The sequence below is a fragment of the Struthio camelus genome, chromosome 14 (genome assembly GCF_040807025.1).
Source record: "Struthio camelus isolate bStrCam1 chromosome 14, bStrCam1.hap1, whole genome shotgun sequence".
Classification (NCBI taxonomy): domain Eukaryota; kingdom Metazoa; phylum Chordata; class Aves; order Struthioniformes; family Struthionidae; genus Struthio; species Struthio camelus.
In genome coordinates, this window is record NC_090955.1 from 18,173,036 (window position 1) to 18,195,934 (window position 22,899).

Below are 22,899 nucleotides of genomic sequence, written 5' to 3' on the forward strand. Positions count from 1 at the left end.
TATAAAGTCCTTTCTCCTATTTCCTTGTCTTTGCAGTATTGGTCCACTATCATCTTTTCTATGTCTTTAGAGTGTTCTATTATGCTTTATTATTTCAATGTTAACCTGCAACTACTCTTACAGGAAAATCAAAAAAGTGTAAGTGAAAGCTAGTTTGAAAAAGCTCTGTTTGTTTACTTAGGAAACGATGCTCTCCGATTATTACAAAACAAATTTTCGAGGAAGACATTTATATTTTTCATTATTTCCATAGCCTTTTTCAGTATTCTTTACCATCCTTACGTTGTATCAGACATGCTTGGATACAAATATCCACCAAGTAGGGTAGCGTTCCACTCCCTGGGAGCGAGCCAACCTACTCCCTAAGAAATAGCTATTCCCAAGTGGGAATATTTACTTTACGTGCCAATCTAGCCTGACTGAAATCTCATTGACAATACATTTTCACCCTGATTAATAAAACATTAACATGAATATACAGCATGTGCAACCTGACATTTTCTTGACACCTGTATAGCAGAGAACTGCTAAGATGTCAGTATTTCAAAGACAAACTGTGCGCAACTTCCCTAGCATGAGAACAGTCCAAATCTTGATCTTTTTAAAAATAACATCACCCAGTTGAAACTGAAGAAAGAAAATTAATCATTGCTGCTCCAGAAAAGAAGATTCCCCCCCTCTTTGGTAGCTTATGTTTACATTAATTTACTAGTCGTGGCAAAAATATAACTAGCCTGTGGATGGCAGGCAGAAATGTGCAGAGAGTTAAGTTTCAGTGTGTTCTCGAAGCGTAGACGCTACCAAAAGCATTTGGAAGTTTTGCTGGCACTACTAAGAGATTGTTGTAGGGGAGGCGAGGGTAATTCGTTATTTTAAAATAACTGCTCTTCCTGCGATTTCCGCCAAAGGGAGCAAACAAATTTCAAATTAATGTGCTAAAAAAAAAAAAGTCATGCAAACTGCAACTGACTGTACGCCAGTTTTGATGTTATCGGGACTGGACATCGCAGCCTCCCTCGGCGCTGCGGGACGCGGAGGGCGCCGGCGTCTCCCCCCGGCTCCTACCGGGTGGGCCAAACCGCGGGGCAGCGCTTCGAGGCATCTTTCAGAAAATGTAAATACTCATAAGCTTCAAGGGAATGATAATTAAGAAAACAAACAAACAAACAAACAAACAAGAAAACCACGCTGCAGGTTCGCGCGACCACGTTGGCGCTCTGAAAAGCGACCTGGCGGCCGGGCCATGGCGGCCGCGGGCTGAGCGGGACGTCGACGACGAGGGAGCTTCCCGCCTTCCCCCCCCCCGCCAGGGGGCAACGGGGCCGCTCCGCCCCCGCAGAGATGGCGGCCAGCGGGCCGGGGCCGGGGCCGGGGCCGGGCGGCACCGCCGGCTCCCCGCGGCGAGCGGCCCGCTGCGCTGCGCTGCCCCCGCCCGCCCGCGCTGCCTCGCCGCCGCCGCCAATCCGCCGCCCGCAGGCCGAGCCCCCTCCCCGCCGCCCGCTTCCGCCCGCCCCCCGCGCTCCCGCGCATGCCTGCGTTATGCAACAGCCCCGCCGAGCGGGCGGGCGGCGCGGGCCCCGCCGCCCCAGTGCCGCAGCCGCAGGGCCGGGCCGGGCCGGGCCGGGCCGGGCCGGGCCGCTGTGAGGGCGGGCGGGCGGGCGGCAGCGGGGCGGCGGCGGCGGCGGCAGCGCGCTCCCCCCGGCGCCCGCCGGCCCGCGCGCGCGCGCGCTGTGAGTGGCAGCGGCGGCCGCCGCCAAGTCCCGCCTGTTCCGCTCTCCGTGCCGCAGGCGGCGGCGGCGGCGGGTTGGCTTCCTGCGCGCTGTGCCGCTCCCCCTCCCCCCGGCAGTCGGAGCCGCAGCGGCAGCAGCCCGGATCCCCGAGCCATGGCTCTGTGAGAGCAGCACATGGCGGCCGCAGCAGCCATGAGCCCCCCACTAATCCATACAACTCCCCCCTGAACAGCCACCGACAGCAGCCCGCGCTCCCACCCGGCTCCACCGCGCCCACTGCCCGCCCGCCGCCGCCGCCGCCGCCACAGCAGCACCGCCCGGCCAGCCCGGAGCCCGCCGCCGCCGCCGCCTCGGGGCCTCCGCTCGCCCGCCGCCGCCGCCGCCGCCCGCCCGTCCTCGCCATGGGAGTGCAGGGTTTCCAGGACTACATCGAGAAGCACTGCCCCAGTGCCGTGGTGCCCGTGGAGCTGCAGAAGCTGGCCCGGGGCAGCCTCGTGGGCGGGGGCCGCCAGAGGCCCCCGCAGACCCCGCTGCGCCTCCTCATCGACGCCGACAACTGCCTGCACCGGCTCTACGGCGGTTTCTACACGGACTGGGTGAGCGGCGGGCAGTGGAACCACATGCTGGGCTACCTGGCGGCGCTGGCCAAGGCCTGCTTCAACGGCAACATCGAGCTCTTCGTCTTCTTCAACGGGGCCCTGGAGAAGGCCCGGCTCCACGAGTGGGTGAAGCGCCAGGGCAACGAGCGCCAGACGGCGCAGCAGATCGTCAGCCACGTCCAGAACAAGGGCACCCCGCCGCCCAAGGTCTGGTTCCTGCCGCCCGTCTGCATGGCGCACTGCATCCGCCTGGCCCTCATCCGCTTCCACATCAAGGTGAGCCCCGGCCGCGGCGCCCCCCGGCCCGGCCCGGCCCGCCGCCCGCGGCGCCCCCCTCGCCGCGCTCCTGCCCCCGCCCCGGCCAGCAGCGCCCCCTCCTTGCGGCTCTCGCGCGCCCCCTCGCCCGGCCGCCGCCGCCGCCCCCGCTCCGCCGCCGAGGCGCGGCGGGCCGCGCGCTAAGATGGCAGCGGCGGTGCCCTCCCGCCCGGCCCGGCCCGGCCCGGCCCGGCCCGGCGCCGCGCATCCCCATCGCCGCAAAATGTCGGCGGGGGCGGCCCGGCCGCTGCCGCCCGCCCGGGGCCGGAGTTGAGGCGGCGGCGGCCTGGGCGCCGGGCCGGGCGGGTAGCGCGCTGGCCTCAATCCCCCCGGGGGATTTGCTATTTATACCCGCCCGCCGGCGCCTCGCCGCAGAAGGCGGGTGATCCGCGGCCAGCGGAGCCGCGCGGAGCGGCCCCCGCCGCGGGCCGCCTCCAGCCGGGCGGGCGGGCGGGCGGGCGGTGCCGGCGGGGCCCCCGCGGAGCCGGGCGCGGAGCCGGGCGGCAGCTCCGCGGCTCTGCTGGCTGGCGGCGCGGCCCGGCCCGGCGCGCCGAGGTTTTGCCTCCATGTTCTTTTGGGGCTGTTGTTCCGCTCACTTCATCCACTCAAAATGTCCCTTCGTGCCCGGGGCCCCTCCGCTGAGGAAGTGATTTAGCGGCAACTTCGGCCTGCCGGTAGGAATTGCTTGCTGAGAGCTTTCGGCCAGCGGAGTAATCTCGTTAAGGAGAGGAGGGGGGCGGGAAAAAAAAAAAAAGGAAAATCAGTTAAACTAGTTATCATGCATGATGGATGGGCAACAAGTCCTGTGCGGAGGCGAGGTGTTCAAACTTGCACTGGAGATGAGATTGTTCGCTCCCAAAAGTAGTTCGAAATCCGCGTTTAAGAAGCACAGGATTTTGCTAGGCATTGCCCGAATGTATTAATGGTCTTTCTACCGAGCGTAGAATAACTCATTTCTTATTCTGTAATGATATACGTTTTCTTTTTTTGGCAGCAGGAACGCTGACCTAACAGTTCTTAACTGACAGTGTAAACTTCTTATTTTAAGGAAAAGTCCCTGTTTTCTAATAACGTGAACAGCAGTTCTGGAGGATAGCTGGGGTCTGTGGTAATCTGCTCTGACATCGAGGGCATGATTTCAGAGGCTGCAGAATATTGACATACATTTTTCTATGCAGCGTTTGTAAATTATGATCGTTTCTGTAAAGCAAAGAAATTATATCTTGTTTCCTGCTAAGCAATATATATACATATTATTAGAAAAAAAGGCTCTATGGATGAAATTGCAATTTTAAGAACTGTTTGTTCACTTTCCCATCAAGGAGGAAAGAAGCAGAGGGGGTTGAGCACATACTCACTGGTTGCAGGCTTTACTGCCAGTGACTTCTGTGTAGAAAATACCTTGCGTCCTTTAGAGTCGCGCACCGATCAGTAGCTGGAGCTTAACGTTATCTGGTTTTTGTACTACCCTTTTGGCAGATTATACAGATTTTGGCCCAGTTGCAAGGTAAAGATTACTTTCTCGAAAGTGTTCTCCTCAAAGGTGACTTTGGGCTAAGTTTCTCAAAGTTCTGCCAAGGGGGAAAAGCTGCCTTGGCTTATTCCTGGAGTTCTGGTTGCTCAGCGAGACCGATCCTTTAAAGAAATACGTTCTGTTTGATTTTCTGCTTGCCAGGCCTGGTATTAAGTCACCCTGCGCGTTAGAGGCGGTTGTAGTTGAGGCGAAGCTGATAGTGAAGTCCCTCCCCTCCTCGCCGCTGGTGGAAGCGCGGCGAGGCCGGAGCTGGCGCAGCAGCGAGCAGCAGCAGCGAGCGGAGCTGGCGCGGCGGGCGCGGGGCTGGCCTGCAGCGATGACGGCGCCCGGAGGCCACGCGCGGCCGGTGACGAGCTAGTGCGAACGGGGTCCTGGTTGGCTGCTACGGATCTGCCTCTTTGGGTACCCCGGAGCTTGAAAGTGGCGAGAAGCGAGACCGTGCCCTGTTGAATGGGTTGGCGTAACGGGCGTTTGGAATGAACTCACGGACGTGAAGAAAAAGTTCTTTCTTATGGCACTAAGTTCCCCAAAACTTGATGTTTGTTGGAAGTTAAGAGATTGTTGCCCTGTCTGCTGTATTCATTTTTTTTTCCTGGTCAGAATATAGGCAAAATCATGTTTGCTTTTGGGTATGAATACTGGTAAGAACGTCAATGATGACTGAAAAAAGAATGGGAATGATAACTAAACCTTCATACATCCTCTGATTTTGAACTTTTTTGTATCTAGGAAACATTTTATTTATTCTTCAAGCAAAAACTATTAAGGACAATGCAGTGAAGGTATTAACCTTGGGGTAGTTGTGGACGCGCTATAAATATTTCCTAGTTTGCTCTTGAGACTTAAAGATCATTAGGAAAAGCAATTTCTGGGGGTTAAGTAAACTTCTTAAAATTATTATTTGTTAAGATGGATACTTTGTTTAATGCAATATTAAATGCCTGATATCCAAGATGATACCAGTTGTTTTGATGTTGATAGGAATATGATATTTGTAATAGTTTTGGGTATGTTTAACTAGCTGTCAGGTTTTTAAGTACATTCTGTTTCAGAGTGGTTATTTTCTATTTAAGCACATTTCATCTTGATAAAGTTGCCACATTTGACAGCTTTGTCACCTGTAGCCCTTTATTTACTTTCAAGCTTAGCTGCAGCATTAGTTTCTTTGCAGTTTCTTGGTAATGGGTCTTATTCTTAGTCCGTAGAAAAAGCTTTAGTAGAAGATACCTCATACTGGGCCCCTTGGCAAATATTAAAAAAAAAAAATCAAATTTGATGGGGGGAGGTTTGCAGGGTGGATATTTGTCTGTTATAGGTGAGCACTTAAACTTAGCAAGTGTTAGTTACTAAATACTAGTTTTAGGGGGAAAAAAATGTTTATTGCTGTTTATATGATTGAACTACCACTGAGAAGGAGGTCTGTATTGCACTGGTTCTCTGAACTGGTCACCTATCTTTGAAGTGGGAAGAATGTCATTAATTCCCAATTGATGGATAATTTATAAAGCTGTTGAGAAACTGTGTGAATAGCTCTGTGGGAGTTGATTCATTTTCAGGTTAGGCAGAATATTTCATGGCTGTGGTGTTAACATATACGGTTTAGAAATACTGTTGAAATTAAATCATATTCTTTTTTTGTTTTCTTCTTTTTCTTACGCAATTTATTCTCTTTATAAATCTACTTTAAAATGCTTGCATATATCCTCCGTTCTCTAAACCTTACTCCAGTTTTATTCATGTTCTCCCTCGTGCTCACTTTCTAGCAACCCGCCTCATGGGTGAAGAGCAAACGCAACTTGTATGTGTGATTTTTCTTTTATTTGCATGTATGTGTGATTTTTCTTTTATTTGCATATGCATAAGGCAGTTGCAGAATTCTAGTATTTTCTCTCCCTTTGTTTTGAGAAGTTGGGTTTGAGAATAGTGATTAGCTTTAAGTATGAAACTAATTTTCATATTTTCAGGAAACATCTGAGTCTTGAGTAGAAGGCTTCTGTGCAGAGCTAGGAACTGGCTACCAATTTAATCTATTTTGGTAATTAGAGGGGAGGAAAAAAAAGAATGTATTCCATCCAGAACAATTATAAATCACTTGCAGATGGTTTCAGCAGGATGTAAAAATAACAGGTTCTTCTGAGTTATAATAAATATCCTACGGGTTCTTAGCTTAATTGTGACCTGATATTTTTCTGGTGGGGGGGGGGTGTAATTCTTGAAATAAACTATTTTTATGCAAAGCATGTTTGCTAAATTTTAGCTGTTAAAGATGTTAAGATGTTCATTGCTTAAATACTTTGGTAAGACTTTGTTTTATTCTCCATATCTAAACATGCATGTACATGTTTACACACACAGAATTCCCTTTTTGATCCAGTATTGTTAATATTTACACATTGGAACAATTTTCAAGTCCAAATAAACTAATTGCTTTTCTTCCCCCTTCTTCCCCCCCCCCCCCCCCCCCCCGGTTAATTCTGATTCTGATCTGTGCACTTTCTTGCTATATAGTTGCATCTTCAGATTCTGTTCTTTTGCAAGACTTAACTTATTTAAATGACTCTCATCTTGTTTGGGTTTTGATTATGTTGCAGGTCAACTGTACCTTGGTAAGCAGCCCATGTAGCTCTTTTCCATGTGACTGTTGAGTTATTTGAACTCAGATTCCAGTGTTACATAAACATACTGCAGTTTCACACTCGTAACGTGCTGTGTCAGATAGCTGTATAAAACGAGAGAGGAAGAGAACTGGTGGCTGTTGAGGTGGAGGAAATAGTTTATAGCAGATCAGAATGGGCCCAGGCTTAGTTTCCTCTTGTATTGTCTGCACACCTGTGTAACACATACCAATGCAAAAAGAGTTCTCGCTGTTTTTACAGATAATTTTTACAGATAATTAGTAGTTGTGGTGCAGGCAAAGGCATTAAGTTTTAGGTGTATGTGCATAATTTAAATCTATCTACTTTTTATTTAAAAGAAGTTCTGGAGGACTATCCTAATTTAAAATATATAAAGATTTGTAAGGTGGTAGCATTAGGAGTAAAGAGAGCGTTCAGTAAGTTTTTTTATTGATCGTATGAATAGTCCTGTGAATGAGATGCTGACTGCTTAGTTGCTCAGGAGTTTGCTTTGACGGGAGCATCTCATGAAACTACATGGGAGAAGCCAAAATTTACCTACCTCGCTGGAAGATTGCAATTCAATGCAAGATTCAGATAGTCTCTGTAAGGCGTGAATAGAAAAAGGAAGGGTCACTTTAAACTTGCATGGACAAAAGAAGCTTTTTGCTAAAAGATAGGTTAGTGCTAGAATGTTTTACTAGACTATGGAGATGTCGAACTGATTGCTTAAGTTCTGCAAAGCTTTGGGTGTAGAGGAAATAGCTTCACTGGCACTAACGCTGTAGCTATTCCGAAGTACTGTGGAGACTGAAACTAACAGTTTTGTACTTGTCTTTTTCTTTTGGGATAGTTTGCTATATAGATTCTTGTTAAAATTGAATACTTACTGAAACTAGTTCGTACCAACATGAAACTTCTGTGGGGTTTTCTAAATCACTGAATGTTTATTGGATACCTAGAGAATAAAAGAATTAGTAATGCATCAAAAGCACTCAACTCACTTTATTTTTGTTTGTGGGGGCTTGCATGCAAACTGTAGTTGTCATGGTTCTTGCTAGCGTGCAGAAATCCAGGACTGTCGGTACTAACCTGTCATCTTGGGTTCGTGCGATGTTTTTATGTTTTTTGTTTTATTGTAACGTGCTTCGTGGTAAGAGGATTGCTTTCGTATGTCCGATGCTAGGAATTGGCCCCTGTCTGCTCTGGTCATCTGACTGCCATAGCCTGAAATACGTGCTGTGCTAGGCAACATGAGTTGAGAGGTGAAGCTTGGGCTATAAACTTGAAGTAATTTGTGCCATCACAGACAGCTGTGCATAAATGAATAGGCTATAGAGATTTGAAAGTGGAAAGAGGAAACGATTAGGCTTTACACTGCAAGCAGACATTTCAGAGGTTGAAAAAGTTACCTGTGTTCATCTAGGGATACATTTGTTACTTTTAAAACAGGGGTGCAAATCTTTATAAGTGACTATGTGATGGGGAAGGTGGGGGGGGGGAGGAGAGGCGGTATTTGCTTTTAAGGGGGAACCTTGGCTTGCTATCCACACTGCCTTAGGAATTTTCCCATGAGTTGACTTAGACCTTGGTATAGTAATATGTTTAAAGTCTGAGTGTTTCTGTTAATAAACAGTTACTTCAGATCAGTTTAGTAATACATAATACCACTTCTGTATGTAGGCTTCCAGAACTTTGTATTTTGTTTTGAGTGCTGCTTAGCTCCTATGTCCTTATAGGATATGTCACAGTGTCACTGCATTTTTTTAAATTACTTTAAATGTTTTGCGTTCCCAATACATATTTATAGTTTCAGAAAAATCCAATGTATCATAATAAATATGATAAATCAATATTGCAATTTCACACTGAAGCTAATTACTCTGTCTTCCACTATAGGTTGCACAGAGCATTGAGGATCATCATCAAGAAGTAATTGCTTTCTGCAGAGAAAAAGGGTTCCATGGTTTGGTCGCATATGATTCCGATTATGCGTTGTGCAACATCCCTTACTATTTCAGTGCCCATGCCCTAAAACTGAGCCGTAATGGGAAAAGTCTCACAACAAGCCAATACCTAATGCATGAAGTTGCCAAGCAACTGGACCTGAATCCAAATCGCTTTCCTATTTTTGCTGCTCTTTTAGGTAAGTGAAGTAGTAAAAGAACTTGATACTACTAGTCAAACTTAAGATTTCAGTTTCTTTTAGCAGTATTTTAAAATGTATGTGTGTAACTTAATTAAGTGAAAGCATCTAAGCAAAGCCATCCCTTTGTTTCAGTCTCTCCTGCTATTCTTGAGGTGGGCCAGGTGCTTGCTGATGAGGCCAGACAGATGCTGAATTTGTTGAGATCTGAGAATGATGCAAATTATGGCACTCTAGAAACAGGAGTAGGAAGTAAAAGTTCTGCAAAGCTATTCCATAGCCAAAATACTCTCAGTGGTGAAAAAAAAAATTAAGACAACTGCAGTTCCACTAGTTCTGGACTTACATAGCATTTAAGATCTAATTTTAATAGCACTCTTTTCAGATGGGGAGATCCTATTTTATATTCTACCAAAAAATAATATACAGTATGGAGTGCAGATTTCTGGATTGCACGAGCTTTCTTCCCCTCTGAGAAGGGAAACCAATATGACAGCACGTCAGCTGCACTGGAGCTATATTCCGCTATAATTGAGTGAAACTGCACTGCAAGTGTGGATAACCAGAATCTTACCATTCCGTTACTTGCGTTTGAATAGTTTCTTAGTACTCCGGTTTCTAATGGCAAACGATGTAGTATCTTTAATGATGACAGATAGGAAGGACTTCAGTTGCACATCTCTTCTGAAATGGGAAAATTTTAACATACTGTATTTCCGCACCGATCGTAAAGCATAACTCTAATGTGCTCTCAGGTGGAAGAGAGAATCAATGACTAATGAGATACGCTCCAGTCAATAAGATTTATTTGGAATAGTATCCTAACTTCAAGTGAATAATGAGAGAGTAATTATGTTTTTGATAATATCAACATTTAGTTTGTATTGAACGAACTACATTTAAGAAATTTGGATTTTATTCTCACTTTTTTCACTGACTTTGTGTATTAGTGTGGGCAAATGATGTAACATGAGAATAAGACTTTTTATTTGAAAGCTGTGAATAAGAGAAGCTATGTAAGATTGCTTTAGCACACCAATAATTTAGTTAGCCTTTAAAAGTTTCTCATCCAGGCAGATACCTCACATATTAAGAAGGAAAGAATCTATGTGTCTTAGAGTAGAAAGCAACAAGAATTTGATTGAAGTTATGGTTTTTTTCCTTAATGTATGATTTTTTTCGTACCCAGAATAGTTGCCTGCTTGTGTGGTTGCATGAAAGAATGGCAGATGATTGGCTAAACAGCAATTTAAAACAAAAACGCTGGATAAATTGCATGACAGAGACTACTATTGCTAGGCTTTGTTTTGGATTTCTATAAATAAGTTGTTGAATGCCAGTTCACTGAGTAAGGATTACTGTTTGAAGAGCAGTTTCACAGTTACAAGATGTGCTTTACAGAATTAGTGTAAAGTACACGTGAATGACATTATTTTAACCTATCACAGGATTTCAGCTGGATGGCTAGTTGAGCCATTGCTAGCATGGTTATATTAAATGCTATGTGAAAAACAGTAAACTTTTTGAAGGTCTTGAAATTTTATGCAAGAAGTTCTGAATGTTTTCTTGCTTGATATTTTATATGACAAAATATTTTTCAGCTCGCTCTGAGGAGTAGGAAACTGATGTAATTAAGGCTTATTTCAAATGATTAGTAAAGAGATGTTTTGCAGCTTTTTTCCAAATTGATACAAACCTTAAGCAGTTGAGCTGCAAGTTTAGCTGGTTTGTGTATGTGTGTTTTTGTTCTGAGCTTCTTTTGTGTGTATATTGAGTAAGCAGAACAGAGAAGAGTTTTTGGAAGGTAGACTTGGAACAGAAGATTCTTCAGACTTCTTACTGTGCTGAGTATTTTTTTTATTAGTGCATATTACGAAACCTAGGTATTTGGTGATATAAACAGTGATTATATAAGTTTACAACAAACAGATAGTTTGGCTTAAAGTACTGGCAACGTTTTCTAACTCCTACGTCCTGAGGAACATAGCAACTTAGTTTTTTTAATAAAATATTAAATGCATATCGACACGTAGTTGTGGATAGTGCGGCATACGTTTAAAGCAGGGTAGCTAATCAGACCTCGGTAAGTCTTGATATCTGAGGGCTTGCGTGTCTTGACAGGTCATTCTAACTTTACCCCTGTGGTCTCTGTGGGTTTCGCTGAATCTCATAAGTAGAATGAAGAAAATCACAATGGGAAAGTATGACCAAGAACTTGATCAAATAAGGGAAGATGTATGAATCTGTTACATTGTTCTGTTTGGGGTGCATCAGTGTTACTCCCCGTGCTAGCCATTTGCTTTGGAAAAAATGAATGCATTCTGAAATAACTGCAGTTAAGCTGCTGGCTTAATGTTTGCAGTTAGAGGAGGACGAAGCTATCATAACAGCTGTATAATTATTCTGCTTTGGGTTTGCAAATCAGTTCTCCTGTGTGGGGAAAGTTTGAACTACTTTGTTTTCAGAAACTTTCTTGTCGTTACCTTCAAGGCTGAATTTTGCTGGAAAGAGAAGCTGAAAAAGAGAACCAAGTCTAGCAACTGAAAAGTGAATATACTTTGAGTGTTTTCTTCCTTCGTGCATTCAACAATTGGAAGAGCCTGTGGAATCACAACTAACTGCTCAAATTAAAAAAAAATTCTTAATGGCAAAATCCTTGAGATTGAGTTCTTTCAGGGATACAGTCTTTCTATTTGAGTATTCCAGCAAAGTATTTTTCTCACTACCAACTAGGTACATTTTTAAAAAATAGTGTATGGGAAGCTTACATGCGCACTGTTATCTGTTTGTCTGTTTACAGCTCTCTCCTTCTTACCACTTTCCATGCAGAGGAGATTTTATGGTTTTAGCTTTATAATACAGGGAGTATTCTTGTCACGGGTAGTTAAAACGTGGCGGAGATACTGTGTCCTAAGAGAGCGAGCACTTAAGTTCTGGCTTAATTGCTGTAGAAGTAAACAGGGGGTTGATTTGGGTTATTTTGTAAATTTTGACTTGAATGCTTGAGAATATTTAAAAAAAAAAAAAAACTTTGATGGGGAAAAACAAGCAGAGTGTGAGCGATAGGGCTGTAATTCTGTGAACTCTTTAGGAAGGGCAGTGGTTTCAATTAGGATCTAATTGCCTTAAAAAAACCTAAAGCATACACAATAATAAGCCATTAAAATGGAAGAAATCAATATATGTTGAGGTTGTTCAGCCGGGTCAAGAAATAGAGGTTGCTTATGTAACGTTGATCTCTTCCCCACTGTGACAGTACTTTATAGCGTGTTTAGTTACGTGGTCACGTTCTGTTCCTCAGTAAAATTTTAGAAGACTGTAAGGTAAATGTAGGCATTACTTGTTATTTGGACTGCAAAAGGCACTGCTATACTTGAACGTACCGTATTTTAAATTTTAATATATGCTGAGAATTGATCAAATGGTCAGACTGTCATATGTATGTGTTCAGGAGGATAGAATCAACTGAAATGGCAGATGGAGACCAAACAAGATTGAAGTTCTGCTGGAAGGGAGAGAAGCTCTGACTATTTTAAAAGATAATCTTGGAATCTGCAGGAGTTATTGTTAGTTGCTCACAAAGGTTTCTGGTGGTCTGGCTTTAATTGATTTTTCCAGACCTGTGTTACAAAGGCTGTATGATCTTACCTTAGTTAGATTTCATCGACTAAGATTGGTATGCGACAGCCACGTCGTTACAAACATGCTGAATGTCTTTCTGATGCGAGTTTAAGGTTTAGCCCTTTATAAATAAAGGTTATAATGTCTCCCTATTGGAGATCTCGGCAGTAGGTGAAATATTGTTTGGGTGCAAAGACTTCTCTCTCTAGAGAGCGTCCAGTAGCCACCAGGCAGTGGATGGCCTTCTTCATTTTCACACATTAAAGAGCATTAAAAGCAAAGTAAAATACTTTACTTTCTTAATATTTTGCTTTTAAACAATTGTTGTGGTTGTTTCAGCACTTTCATATTCTTTGTGAGTTGGTGAGAGTTCAGGATGTTGTCCAAACTGTGAAATGCCTCCAGAAAAGCAGCTCTAAATATATTGATAACAGTGAGAACGATGCATTTACTATTAAAGCTGCCCCTCTTTAAAACTGAATACTGAAGATAGCCTTAAGTTTTCTATTAGAAGTGTAGTAACGTTCTGTCTAGCTCTTTATAAACTGAGTTCCTAGATGCTGAACTCTATCAGCTGATGATGAGTTAGCTGTTTACTTGATTAATTCAGTTATTTGAAATGTTTCGTCATTAATAAATTTTCTTTCTTTTTTTTTTTTGTTTTTTTTCCTGATTGTGATATACTTTGGAAAAAATCAAAATAATTTAAATGAGACAGACCTAGGAGGTCAGGAAAAGAAACTTCAGGAATTGGGAACCTGCGAAGTGTCATCTAGAGCTGCCAGTGTTCCTGAGGGTTAGATAAATCTGCCTTGTGGCTTGCCATTTGACCCTTAGTGTGTAATGGAGCACAGTGCAGAGATGCCAGAGGTAGCTCTGAGGTGGATCAGTAATGGCGTATGTTGTCATGCAGGAAGGACTTACCAGCTTGGGTCTGGGAGCAATGGAGCGTGTTCTTACACTGTCGCACCTGGATTATTACATCCTATTGAGGATGTCCTTATCAAAATGCCAGGTTGAGGTCGACATTGTGCATTGTGACTGTGACTCTATTGCCTCTTTAAGTGAGCTGGGTTTCATCGAACAGTGCTCCTGAAACAGAAGGAAGCTTATTCTTCTGTAACTGTAACATTCCAGTTAGGTTTTTGTGGAATTTCAAAAAGATATTTACAAGTTTAATTCCTCTGCAGTAAACATATTTAATATGAATTGAGAACGGACTGCAAATTTGTTTTGCTGCATGAAGAATCAATATATCATGTTTTAAGGTGTACTTTTTAAAATAAAGTTTTGCATTGTATTCTAGGTAATCATATTCTACCTGATGAAGATTTGGCTTCCTTTCATTGGAGTTTACTTGGTCCAGAACATCCACTAGCTTCACTTAAGGTACAAACTTAATATAACTACTAGCAATTAAGCTAAAACCAATCATAACAATCACAACAGAGCAGCGTAATCGGCTAATGCTTCAGATGTTTTGCTAGTGTGATACCGAGCAAGAGGGAGATTACTGAGAAAGGTTCAGGTTAGCCAGCGTAGCTCGTGCAGATTGTGACTCACAACAGCTAAGCTAGGCTCTTGGTCACAGTCACCCCCTGGTGTCCCTGTCGCGCTCTGTTGATTGCAGAGGATACCTGGAGCGATTAGCCTTACTAGGCTAAACTTAGCCGTTGTGATCCTCCTAAGTGCCCTTCAGCTGCATGAGCAATACACCAAACAGCTTCAGCGAGTGGTTTTACATTGAGACTGTATCTCCTTACTCTTTCTTTTTTTTTTAAGAGAATTTGTTTTTGTTTAGTTATGTTCTTCCACTGTCAAAAATAGTTAGCTGGATTTCTTCCTACTATATTCTTCTATTTTCTACTGATCTGAGTTTGTATGTAATTCTCAGTGATGTGTACCTCTTAAATTGAAGTGTAAATACACCAGAGAATAGGTCGCACAAGAAAGCTAATGTGGCCTTCAGTAGATTTTTTTTTTTTTGAGGCAAGTAACTTCTGTGTTGAATGCTCATAGTTTACAGAATATGTGTTCTGCTGTTTAATCACATTTGCTTTGTGCGTCTGCTAAATAGCTATAAAAGGGAAACAGGACACATCAGAGAATGGGATGATAGGGTTACCTTTCCTTCTCTCTGCTGCAATAGGCATATCTTTTTTCCCTTTCTCCTAAGATGCATCATATAGCAAATCAAACTTCTGACCTAAAATTTAAGGTGCTTCATTGTTCTTTGAGAACTTTGCTTGCGCAGTAAAACTGTACTGGCTTTTGTTAAATGTTGAAAGGTTGTTTTGTTGTAGTATCTACAAGAAAATTTGTCTTTTTTTTTCCCTCCTATTCCAAATGTTTCTTAAGCATTGGAAAAGTAATTTCACTAAAAGTAGAATTTAAAGCCAGATTTGAGATTTTTCAGCAGAGTTTTTAAGGCTTTCATGTGCAATGCTCAGCCAGCAGCTGTGGCAATTTGGTGTTACTCTCCTCCCCTAATTTGCTACCACTCCTGTTTTTGGGAAGATAAATGTCCATACAGCGTAGTGACAAAGCAAAATATATGCCTGTGTGTTTGCCACTTCCTTGTAAAGCTTGAGATGAAAAAACAAGACTGAAAGAGTGTGCCTGTATTTTCATTTTTTACTAAGGTTAAAATGTAGGACTTCTCAAACTGATAAACTGTCACGTGTTCACAAAACTTTTCTATGTTTAGGCTGTCAAATTGGATCGATTTGTTTCGTAGCCACTTGGAATAAGATTTCAGACACCTGTACCTTGTGAAAAGCCTCCTAAATATATGCTGTATTATTTGACTGGAATGAAAACGATACGCTTGTCACTTTGCTTCTACATTTACGTTTTCATTAAAAGCACCAGTTAGGCTTTGCACCTAGCATTCTAAGGAAATGATGCATGTTTTCTGGCGTTGTAATTGGACTTACTCAGTCCTCTCTAATTTTTTTTTTAATCTGACCAAATTTAATCAGATTTGAAAGTGATTTGGGATAGCACTTCCCATGTGGCTGTTAAAGGCTCTGTGAAAACTATTACCAGTGAAAAAGACCCAAATTAGTGTCCTTATAGAGGAAAAAGGCAAGCAGAACACACAATTTGTTTCGTTTCACAGCAGCTGGCTGGCCAATTGTTAAGTGCATAGCCTCAAATTAGCTGCAGCGCTTCTGTCTCCTGGCTGATACCAATGTCAAAGGGAAAGAAGGAAGCAAGGCTAAAGCAAAGAGAACACAAGCCTACAGGAAACCAAGCTTCATTAGTTGCTGTTCATGGAACAACTTACTTTTTAGCTTCAGTTTCAACCGTTCTCATGGTTTGAAATTATAACGTGTTTCAATAGCTCATTAGCTTAATTTAGTTTCATTTGACATCCTACTATATCAATGATGTCAGTACAACTGTCTGTAGAGACCTTTTTTGTTAATTGCGGATGTGCAGAAAATGACATTCCTTGTAAATGTTATGAATGCTTAAAAAACTGAAAGATGTGTTTATGCTAGCCGTAAACTTGATAGCAAGAAGTAGTTTCAGAGCAGTGATATCTTTGAAAAGTGCAAGCTGTCACTAAAGCTGGAATTGGGGGTGGTTGTGGTTACAAACCAGGATTTGATCCTTGGGCTATGCTTACCAATTTTGTTTGGCTGCATCTATTTATAGTTACTATTGGGAATTTTCCATACCCGGGAACCAAGGGTTCCGCATCCACACCTCATCCAACTCACTTAGGATTTAGAAAACTTTCTCATTGCATAAAGATTGAAAGATCTAAATGTTTTTTTATCTAAAACAGTTTGATCTTGAGCTTCAAAGCTAACAGTAAAGTTCAGTTCCCAATGGCCTGATTTGTTGCTTCTCTGCATTTTTGAGGTCTGCTATGACAGGTAATAATATATGGTTTATTTTTGGCATTCTTTTTCACGCTTTCATTATCATGTAGTAAAATAGTTACTTTTCCTAGAAGAGAAACTTTGCTAGTTCACTAACTCAGAAGTATGGCTTAGAGAAGAAATTACCAGTCTTCACAGATGGAAGACTGGTGCGTCTGCTGTGCTCAGGTATCAGCAGAGTGAGCTGAAAAAAAGCAAAACTGCGTAACCCCTCCTTCTGTTTTAAAGAGGGACATGAGGATGGATCGTTCATCTAGGAACATCTCAGCAAACATGAGAAAGGAAGGGAAATGGAAACATGAACAAAGACTCTGTCTTTCGTATCTAGAAGGAAATGAACCTAGCTGTCACGACAGCATTTTTACATGCTAGATAAAAAGCCTTGCCTTTCAGAAGAAGACATCAAGGACTACCATTGTGTCAGCAAAACTGTGAAATTCTATGGACAAATTTAGATGAAGAGATCTGATTTGTTGTTGCTGCAACAGAGAAAAAGAATCAGAAAATGCTGTCATTGCAAGCTATTCTGACCTGAGGTCTTATCTGTTTAAATATCCCTGTGTAAACAGGTAATGCATCTAATAAATGTGTAGACTGCGTGTGATTGTGTCCTGTTGTTTGGTAAAGAGCAGAGAACACCAAAATGACTAGAGCAGAACGTGAAACAGGACAGGGATTAGCCTTTCTGAGAGAGAAATTGCCCCAAGATCTCATTTGGTAGCCTGGAATCATACTACTGCTTATTTGTGTGGTTTTGGATTTGTTTTTAAGAGTTCTATGAATGCGCTTTGCTTCTCATTCTGGGAAAGTACAAGAACAGTCCTCTTGCTGCAGGATGGAGTTTCAAGACCAATGTATTGTATCTGTGCACTATTAGACGGGGAGTTTCTCATCTCTGGAATGAGTTAGTGTCAAGTTGGGAGCGTGTAGCACCAAAGTTGTTCAAACTCCTTATACACCAGGGAAGTTGATCTTGGAAACAATCCTCGCGCAACCACCTTTTTGAAAGAGAAGAATATGCAGGGAAACTATGTGAGGATGGCTGTCTTCGTTTGTGATATGCCGTCTTCCCCTTAAGGTGGTTTTGAAAGAATGAATTCATTGGGTTGGCTTTGGCAAACTCTTTGATATGCCCACCTGCCAATACACCAACACCTGTTTTTCCTGGCAAAATTAGTTATCTAATCTCTGTCATTGTTTCGTGTCAGTAGAGACACATGCTACCAGAAAGCAATCCAAAATATGCAAGTTAGGCGCTTTCTCTGAGTTGCTCTAGGAAATTCCTGTCCTTCTCTATTGACTTCAGACAGTATCTGCAGGAGGGAGACTACAGAGAACTTAGCTAGCTAAGCAGCTGCTTGGATAATGTGCTGTTTGCTCAGATAGCAGAGATGATACTCTAATGATATGCTTAAAGTAAATATTTTCCTTTCATTGCTGCTTGACAAGCGTTCTTACGTACAGTCTGAACCCATCTTGTTTCAGTTCTTCTTGATAACATCTTTGTAGGCATTGGAAGGCTCCTCTTAGGTTCCCCTGAAGCCTTGTCTTCTCCAGGCTGAATAAGCCCCATTCCCTCAGCCTCTTCTCAAAGAGCAAGTCCTACAGCTCCTTGACCATCTTGGTGGCCTTCTGCTGAACTTGCTCTAGTTTATTGCTGTCTTCCTTGTACTAGGGAATGCCAAATGTGAATGCAATAATTTAAAGGTGGTCTAATGCATGCTGAGTAGCAGGAGATATCGCATCCCTCAGTATACTAGCTGTGCTTCTGTAGCCCTTGGGTGCAGTTGGCCGCCTTTGCTGCCAGAGTATTTTGCTGGTTCGTGTTCAGCTTGCTATCTACCAAGATCTCAAGGTCCTTTTCAGCACAGCTCCAGGCTGTATTGAAACCAGGAGTTATTTCTTCCTCGGTGCGAAACTTTGTACTTTTTGAATTTCATAAGGTTTCTGTTGGCCCATTCCTCTAGCTCGTCTAGGTCTTTCTGGACAGCAGCCTGGCCCGTGAGCACTACCACATGGTAGTGTGCAGGGTTGTCATGCAGACTGGCTAATATGAAGTCTGTCTGTATCACATTTCTGTAAGTTGTCTTTGGGCTCTTCCCTCTTCTTTCTGCCATCGTTTTTGTTCCTTTGTTCAGATTTGGTTTTCTTACAGTCCTGTGATTAAATTGTCAGCAAATGATGTAGGTGTTCTCTGATTTTTGTTTGTTACCACTGTGACGTGCAGAAGTAGGAGGAGGTCAGTTTTTCTGACCAGGATGGACAGAGGAGGGGAGAGAGAGAATTTCTCTTGAATAAACTGATCTTAAGGGAAAAGCTGAGCTTTGCTGGCTTGATAGGATTTTAAGTCTTTCAGTTAACTTATTGCCTCTTCAGAAGGCTTATCATTAGGTCAGATGCGCTATAAGCCTGTAAGATTAAACATTTTTAGCTTTCAAGGGCTAAGAGCTGAACAGTTTGAATGGGATTTTTAGTAGAAATTACTGGACAAAAATTAAAAAGAAAAAAGGCAAGGGAATTTGATGTTTTATTATTCATATCTTCAGCCTTTCCTCTCACCAATGAAAACCAACATTCCCTGTGCGTTATCTCATAATTATTGAACATTTGAGATCTCTTTTTTTTTTTAAATGGCTTGAAAATAAAACTAAATAGAGTATCTGTTTTCAGCAGGCAAAACAGTAAATGTTGGCGCTTCTGTTGATTGACTTTTAAAGGCTTCACTTCCTAGAGATGTGGAAGCAGCTTTAGTTGTCCTAGCCCTGGCGAGTTTTTCCAAGTACAGCTTGGGTACCTCCTTAAATTTCCGTATAATTCCACAAAGTTTTATATATATATATATATATATATATATATATATATATATATATATATATATATATATATATCAATCATCCCATCCTTTTTAGATAAAGCATTTTTGCCAGTTTGTTGTGCCAAAACCAAGACACGTTTTTATCTTTTAGCTTCAGAGCTTGTCATGTTGCTTTCTGCCTCTCTTTTTGACAAATATCTATGTAGAATTAATTTCCTTTCCCCACTTAATCTTTCAAAAGTGCACTGTTAGGTCACTTTTGATTTTTCTCTCAGTGGTCCTTCATGAAATTAAAGTTTTCCTTTTACAACTCGGAAAGAAACTACCCAATTTTCAAATGTCATATGCTTTCTAACCTGATGACCTCAAAGCATGTGATCCACCTCCATGTTTGCCCTTTCAAAATACATTTTCCATGTCGTTGATTGCCTGAAACTCCTCTGTGAAAGAGACGGAAAAAAATGGCTTCTAGGAAGAAATCTCTCCTAATGAGAATTCAGTAAAATATGGTGCTGATTTTTGTTCTGAAACTCTTTGAATGCAACTAAGAGTGAGTTTGAACCATTAGCGGGTGTTCTGTAACCTTTACTGCTAAAAAGTCTTCATTTTGTTTCTATTTACTAAAGGCTGACTGTATGTTTAATGCATGCAGTGTTAGAAGCAGTAATTACTTCATATATAGTTCATAGTTGAGGTTTGGGATTTTTGGAAAGTTCTAAAATGAATATAGTTCTCTAATACCAGGAAAGTAGATCTTATTTCTCTGCCTTTCTATTTTGGCTTTTGTGTAGGTAATGACATTTTTAGTTTTGTAGGTGTTCTCATAGATGGACTGGACGTCATTTAAAACAGAATAAAAGAAAATAAAAAATACCTGAAATGTCACTGGATCTATAGTACGTATTTTCAAAAGGTCTCATTTTGAGAGTTAAAAATACGCTCCAGTGAGGTTTTTGGGATATTTGTTTAAAAGCAGCTAAACTGAGTGTGACGTTTGCATAGTAGGCCCTTAATATGTCTAGCTTGAGTTTCACACTTCCAGGATGTGAGTTGAATATTAGTGCTTAAGTGATGTGACTTCTCTTGATGCTAACTGCTTAATGTTAGCTAAATACTACTATCTTGGAAATGATATAAAACTGAAGGTGGATTGCTTACTCCTTTCATCCACTGAAATTTTCAAGCAGATATTGCAGAAACACCTTAGGTGATGCTGCCACATTTCTCAAAGGGGCTCTGCAGAGAGCACAGCTAACGTAACAAGGCTATGTTATGATTCAGTGACTTTAGAAATGTATAGTTTCTATGTATGGGTAGTTTGAGCATATTAAATGCTCAAATAAAATGGTAGGTGTTCATAAAGCAACCCAGAAGAAAAGCTATTGCTCCTTATTGCAGAATGGAGAAAAATTTCTTTGTGAGTATTAGTGCCTGTAAACTTGCATGTGAGTATGAGCTATATTCAGTACTGTTCTATATATGTTCAGTATGCATAATAATGAGTATTTAATCTAAAGTTTACTTATCTGAAATAGAATATAATGACCATGCCCAATTGACTATAGTTTAGCCATACTAAAACTGAACTGATGTTAGTTCAGGCTCCTAAAATGTGGAGCTGATCTCTGGTAGAGAATGACCAGATACAGAATGAATATGCTGACTTTTTTAAAAAGTAGACTTTAAGAACAGCAAATTTGTACCAATGGTGATCTGGGCAAATTTTCTATGAACTAGATATTAAAAAGGCAATCTAGGAAATTGCATAACCAATGGATCAGATAAAGGTTAGGAAAAAATAATTACATATGGTAGATTGCAGATAAGAGTTTATGGTGCAGGGTTTTTTTAAAGCTGCAAAGATAAACCTAATGAAATATTAATCAGAGCTGTGCATAAACATTTCTGACAATGCTGAATTGCAGTATGTTCTATGAAAGTATGATATCTCTGTGGAGAATCCAAGTATAAAGATTTTTTTCACATTTTTTTTCTTATTGCCTGACAGTTCTATATTTTATATAATTATGTTCTCTTAAATCTTGAATCACTGAACTTTTTGCAAATGTGCAGATTAAGATACGTTAAAAGTAAAAACCTAGCTGCACATTAAGCTAGTGATGGAGGGCTCCAGAATTGTACGGAGATCCCAGGCAGCATTTTTAGAAAGTCCTTATGCATCCCCTAAAATTTAGGACATTCACATATCTTAAAACAGGAAAACTCAGTAATTCCATTACATCAATAATTTGGAACAAGAGAAAGTTGCTGAAAACTAGAACACAGATCTTCTAGGCAGTTGTTGTTTAGCTGCTCCTGAAAGTTACTTGCCTCGTGAACAGGAAATGTCTTTGTTAGATGATACAGAGAAATTTGATGGCTTTTTGAGCTTAGCAAAGCTACTGCAAACCCAGGAGGGGTAGTATGGCTAAGCACATTTGATCTTAAGCTATAGACTTGCTTTAATTTTAAGTGACCGTTACAAAAAATCAGCATACAAAGTTGGCTTGCAGGCAAGTTTCACTTTTGCTTAGTCCAGAAAAAAGGCATGTTTAGGTGGTTATGCATCAGCAATGAGTCAGATTTAAGTTCTTCCGTTTAAACTTTTTCACCAAATATTTCTGATTCAGATCTCTCTTCTTGGAAGACTGAAAAAGAGTAGTAATACTCTACAGAACTTGGTTTAAGAGGAGGATTAAGGCCTTAATTGAATGAAGCATATAAGGAAATATTTTAATTCTTTTTACTTTAAAATGCTTTAATGCTTTTTATTTTTGCCTTAGCAAAAAGCAAATTGGGCCAAAAATCAATCTATTTCCACGTTTTCAGTGCATAAAAATTATAACAATTTGTTATCCAAGAGAAGAAAGTAATACTTTCGCAGTAAACATGAACAGTATTCTGAGGCAGAAGGAAAGGGGAGGCTCAGCACTAGTGAGGACTTGATGCACTTGAGACAATTTCATGGCATGCAAAACGAAAAGAAACCGTATAGTGATAAAGATAGGACTATAGGAATTTCCTTTCATTCCACTTTCCAAGGGAGGTGGCCACATTGAATGGTGATGAATTGCATAACACAGTAAACCTATATACATGTGTTGAATAATGAAGTAAAGATGTTTTGATTCAGCAGAACTCCTCTAAATCAGGGAAATGTACTTTATTTCTCCTATTTCTCAGAGAGAAGATGATTTGGATATTGAATTCAAGTAGGTAACATAAAATACAAGTATTGCCTAGTTTAGGAGTGGTTATTAGAATCCATAAAAAGTAAGTCTTTCTGCTTTTAGCTTTTCTGTTTTTATATTGATTTTTTTGGCTCTGCAGTAAAGTCTGAATGGAAAGCTCTGGGTAGTTTAGCAGATTCCTCAACCTTATTCAGTTGAAAGACATCTTTCAGAGTGTTCTCTTGAGATTTTTATTGAGTTTGGATGGCTAAATCCTCTCTGTAGTCGTGTCCTACTATTAGCCTTTTCCTGCAGTATCTTAGTGAGAAGGGTTATTCAGAGGCCCATGAAAGAGGTGTAGTTGGTCTAATTAAGGATCCAAAGTCTTAGCAGCTGAGATGCCTTACTAAGTAGAGAGTGAAGTCTGGCATGGGAAAGAGACAATGGTTGCATAAAGGACA

At 41.7% G+C, this 22,899-nt stretch overlaps 1 protein-coding gene across 2 annotated transcripts in view; it reads left to right on the top strand.

Moving 5' to 3' along the window:
• Nucleotides 1-1,805: 1,805 nt before the first annotated feature.
• Nucleotides 1,806-22,899, top strand: part of FAM120A (family with sequence similarity 120 member A) — a 58,115-nt gene continuing 37,021 nt past the window's right edge. Inside the window, exons 1-3 of one of the 2 annotated variants that reach the window (XM_068906715.1) lie at nucleotides 1,806-2,605; nucleotides 8,693-8,939; nucleotides 13,867-13,949. In XM_068906715.1, the coding sequence (XP_068762816.1) occupies nucleotides 2,132-2,605; nucleotides 8,693-8,939; nucleotides 13,867-13,949 (804 nt within the window). In that variant the 5' untranslated portion in view covers nucleotides 1,806-2,131. The remainder of the gene's footprint in view (nucleotides 2,606-8,692; nucleotides 8,940-13,866; nucleotides 13,950-22,899) is intronic. The other variant, XM_068906714.1, reaches the window with a different exon arrangement.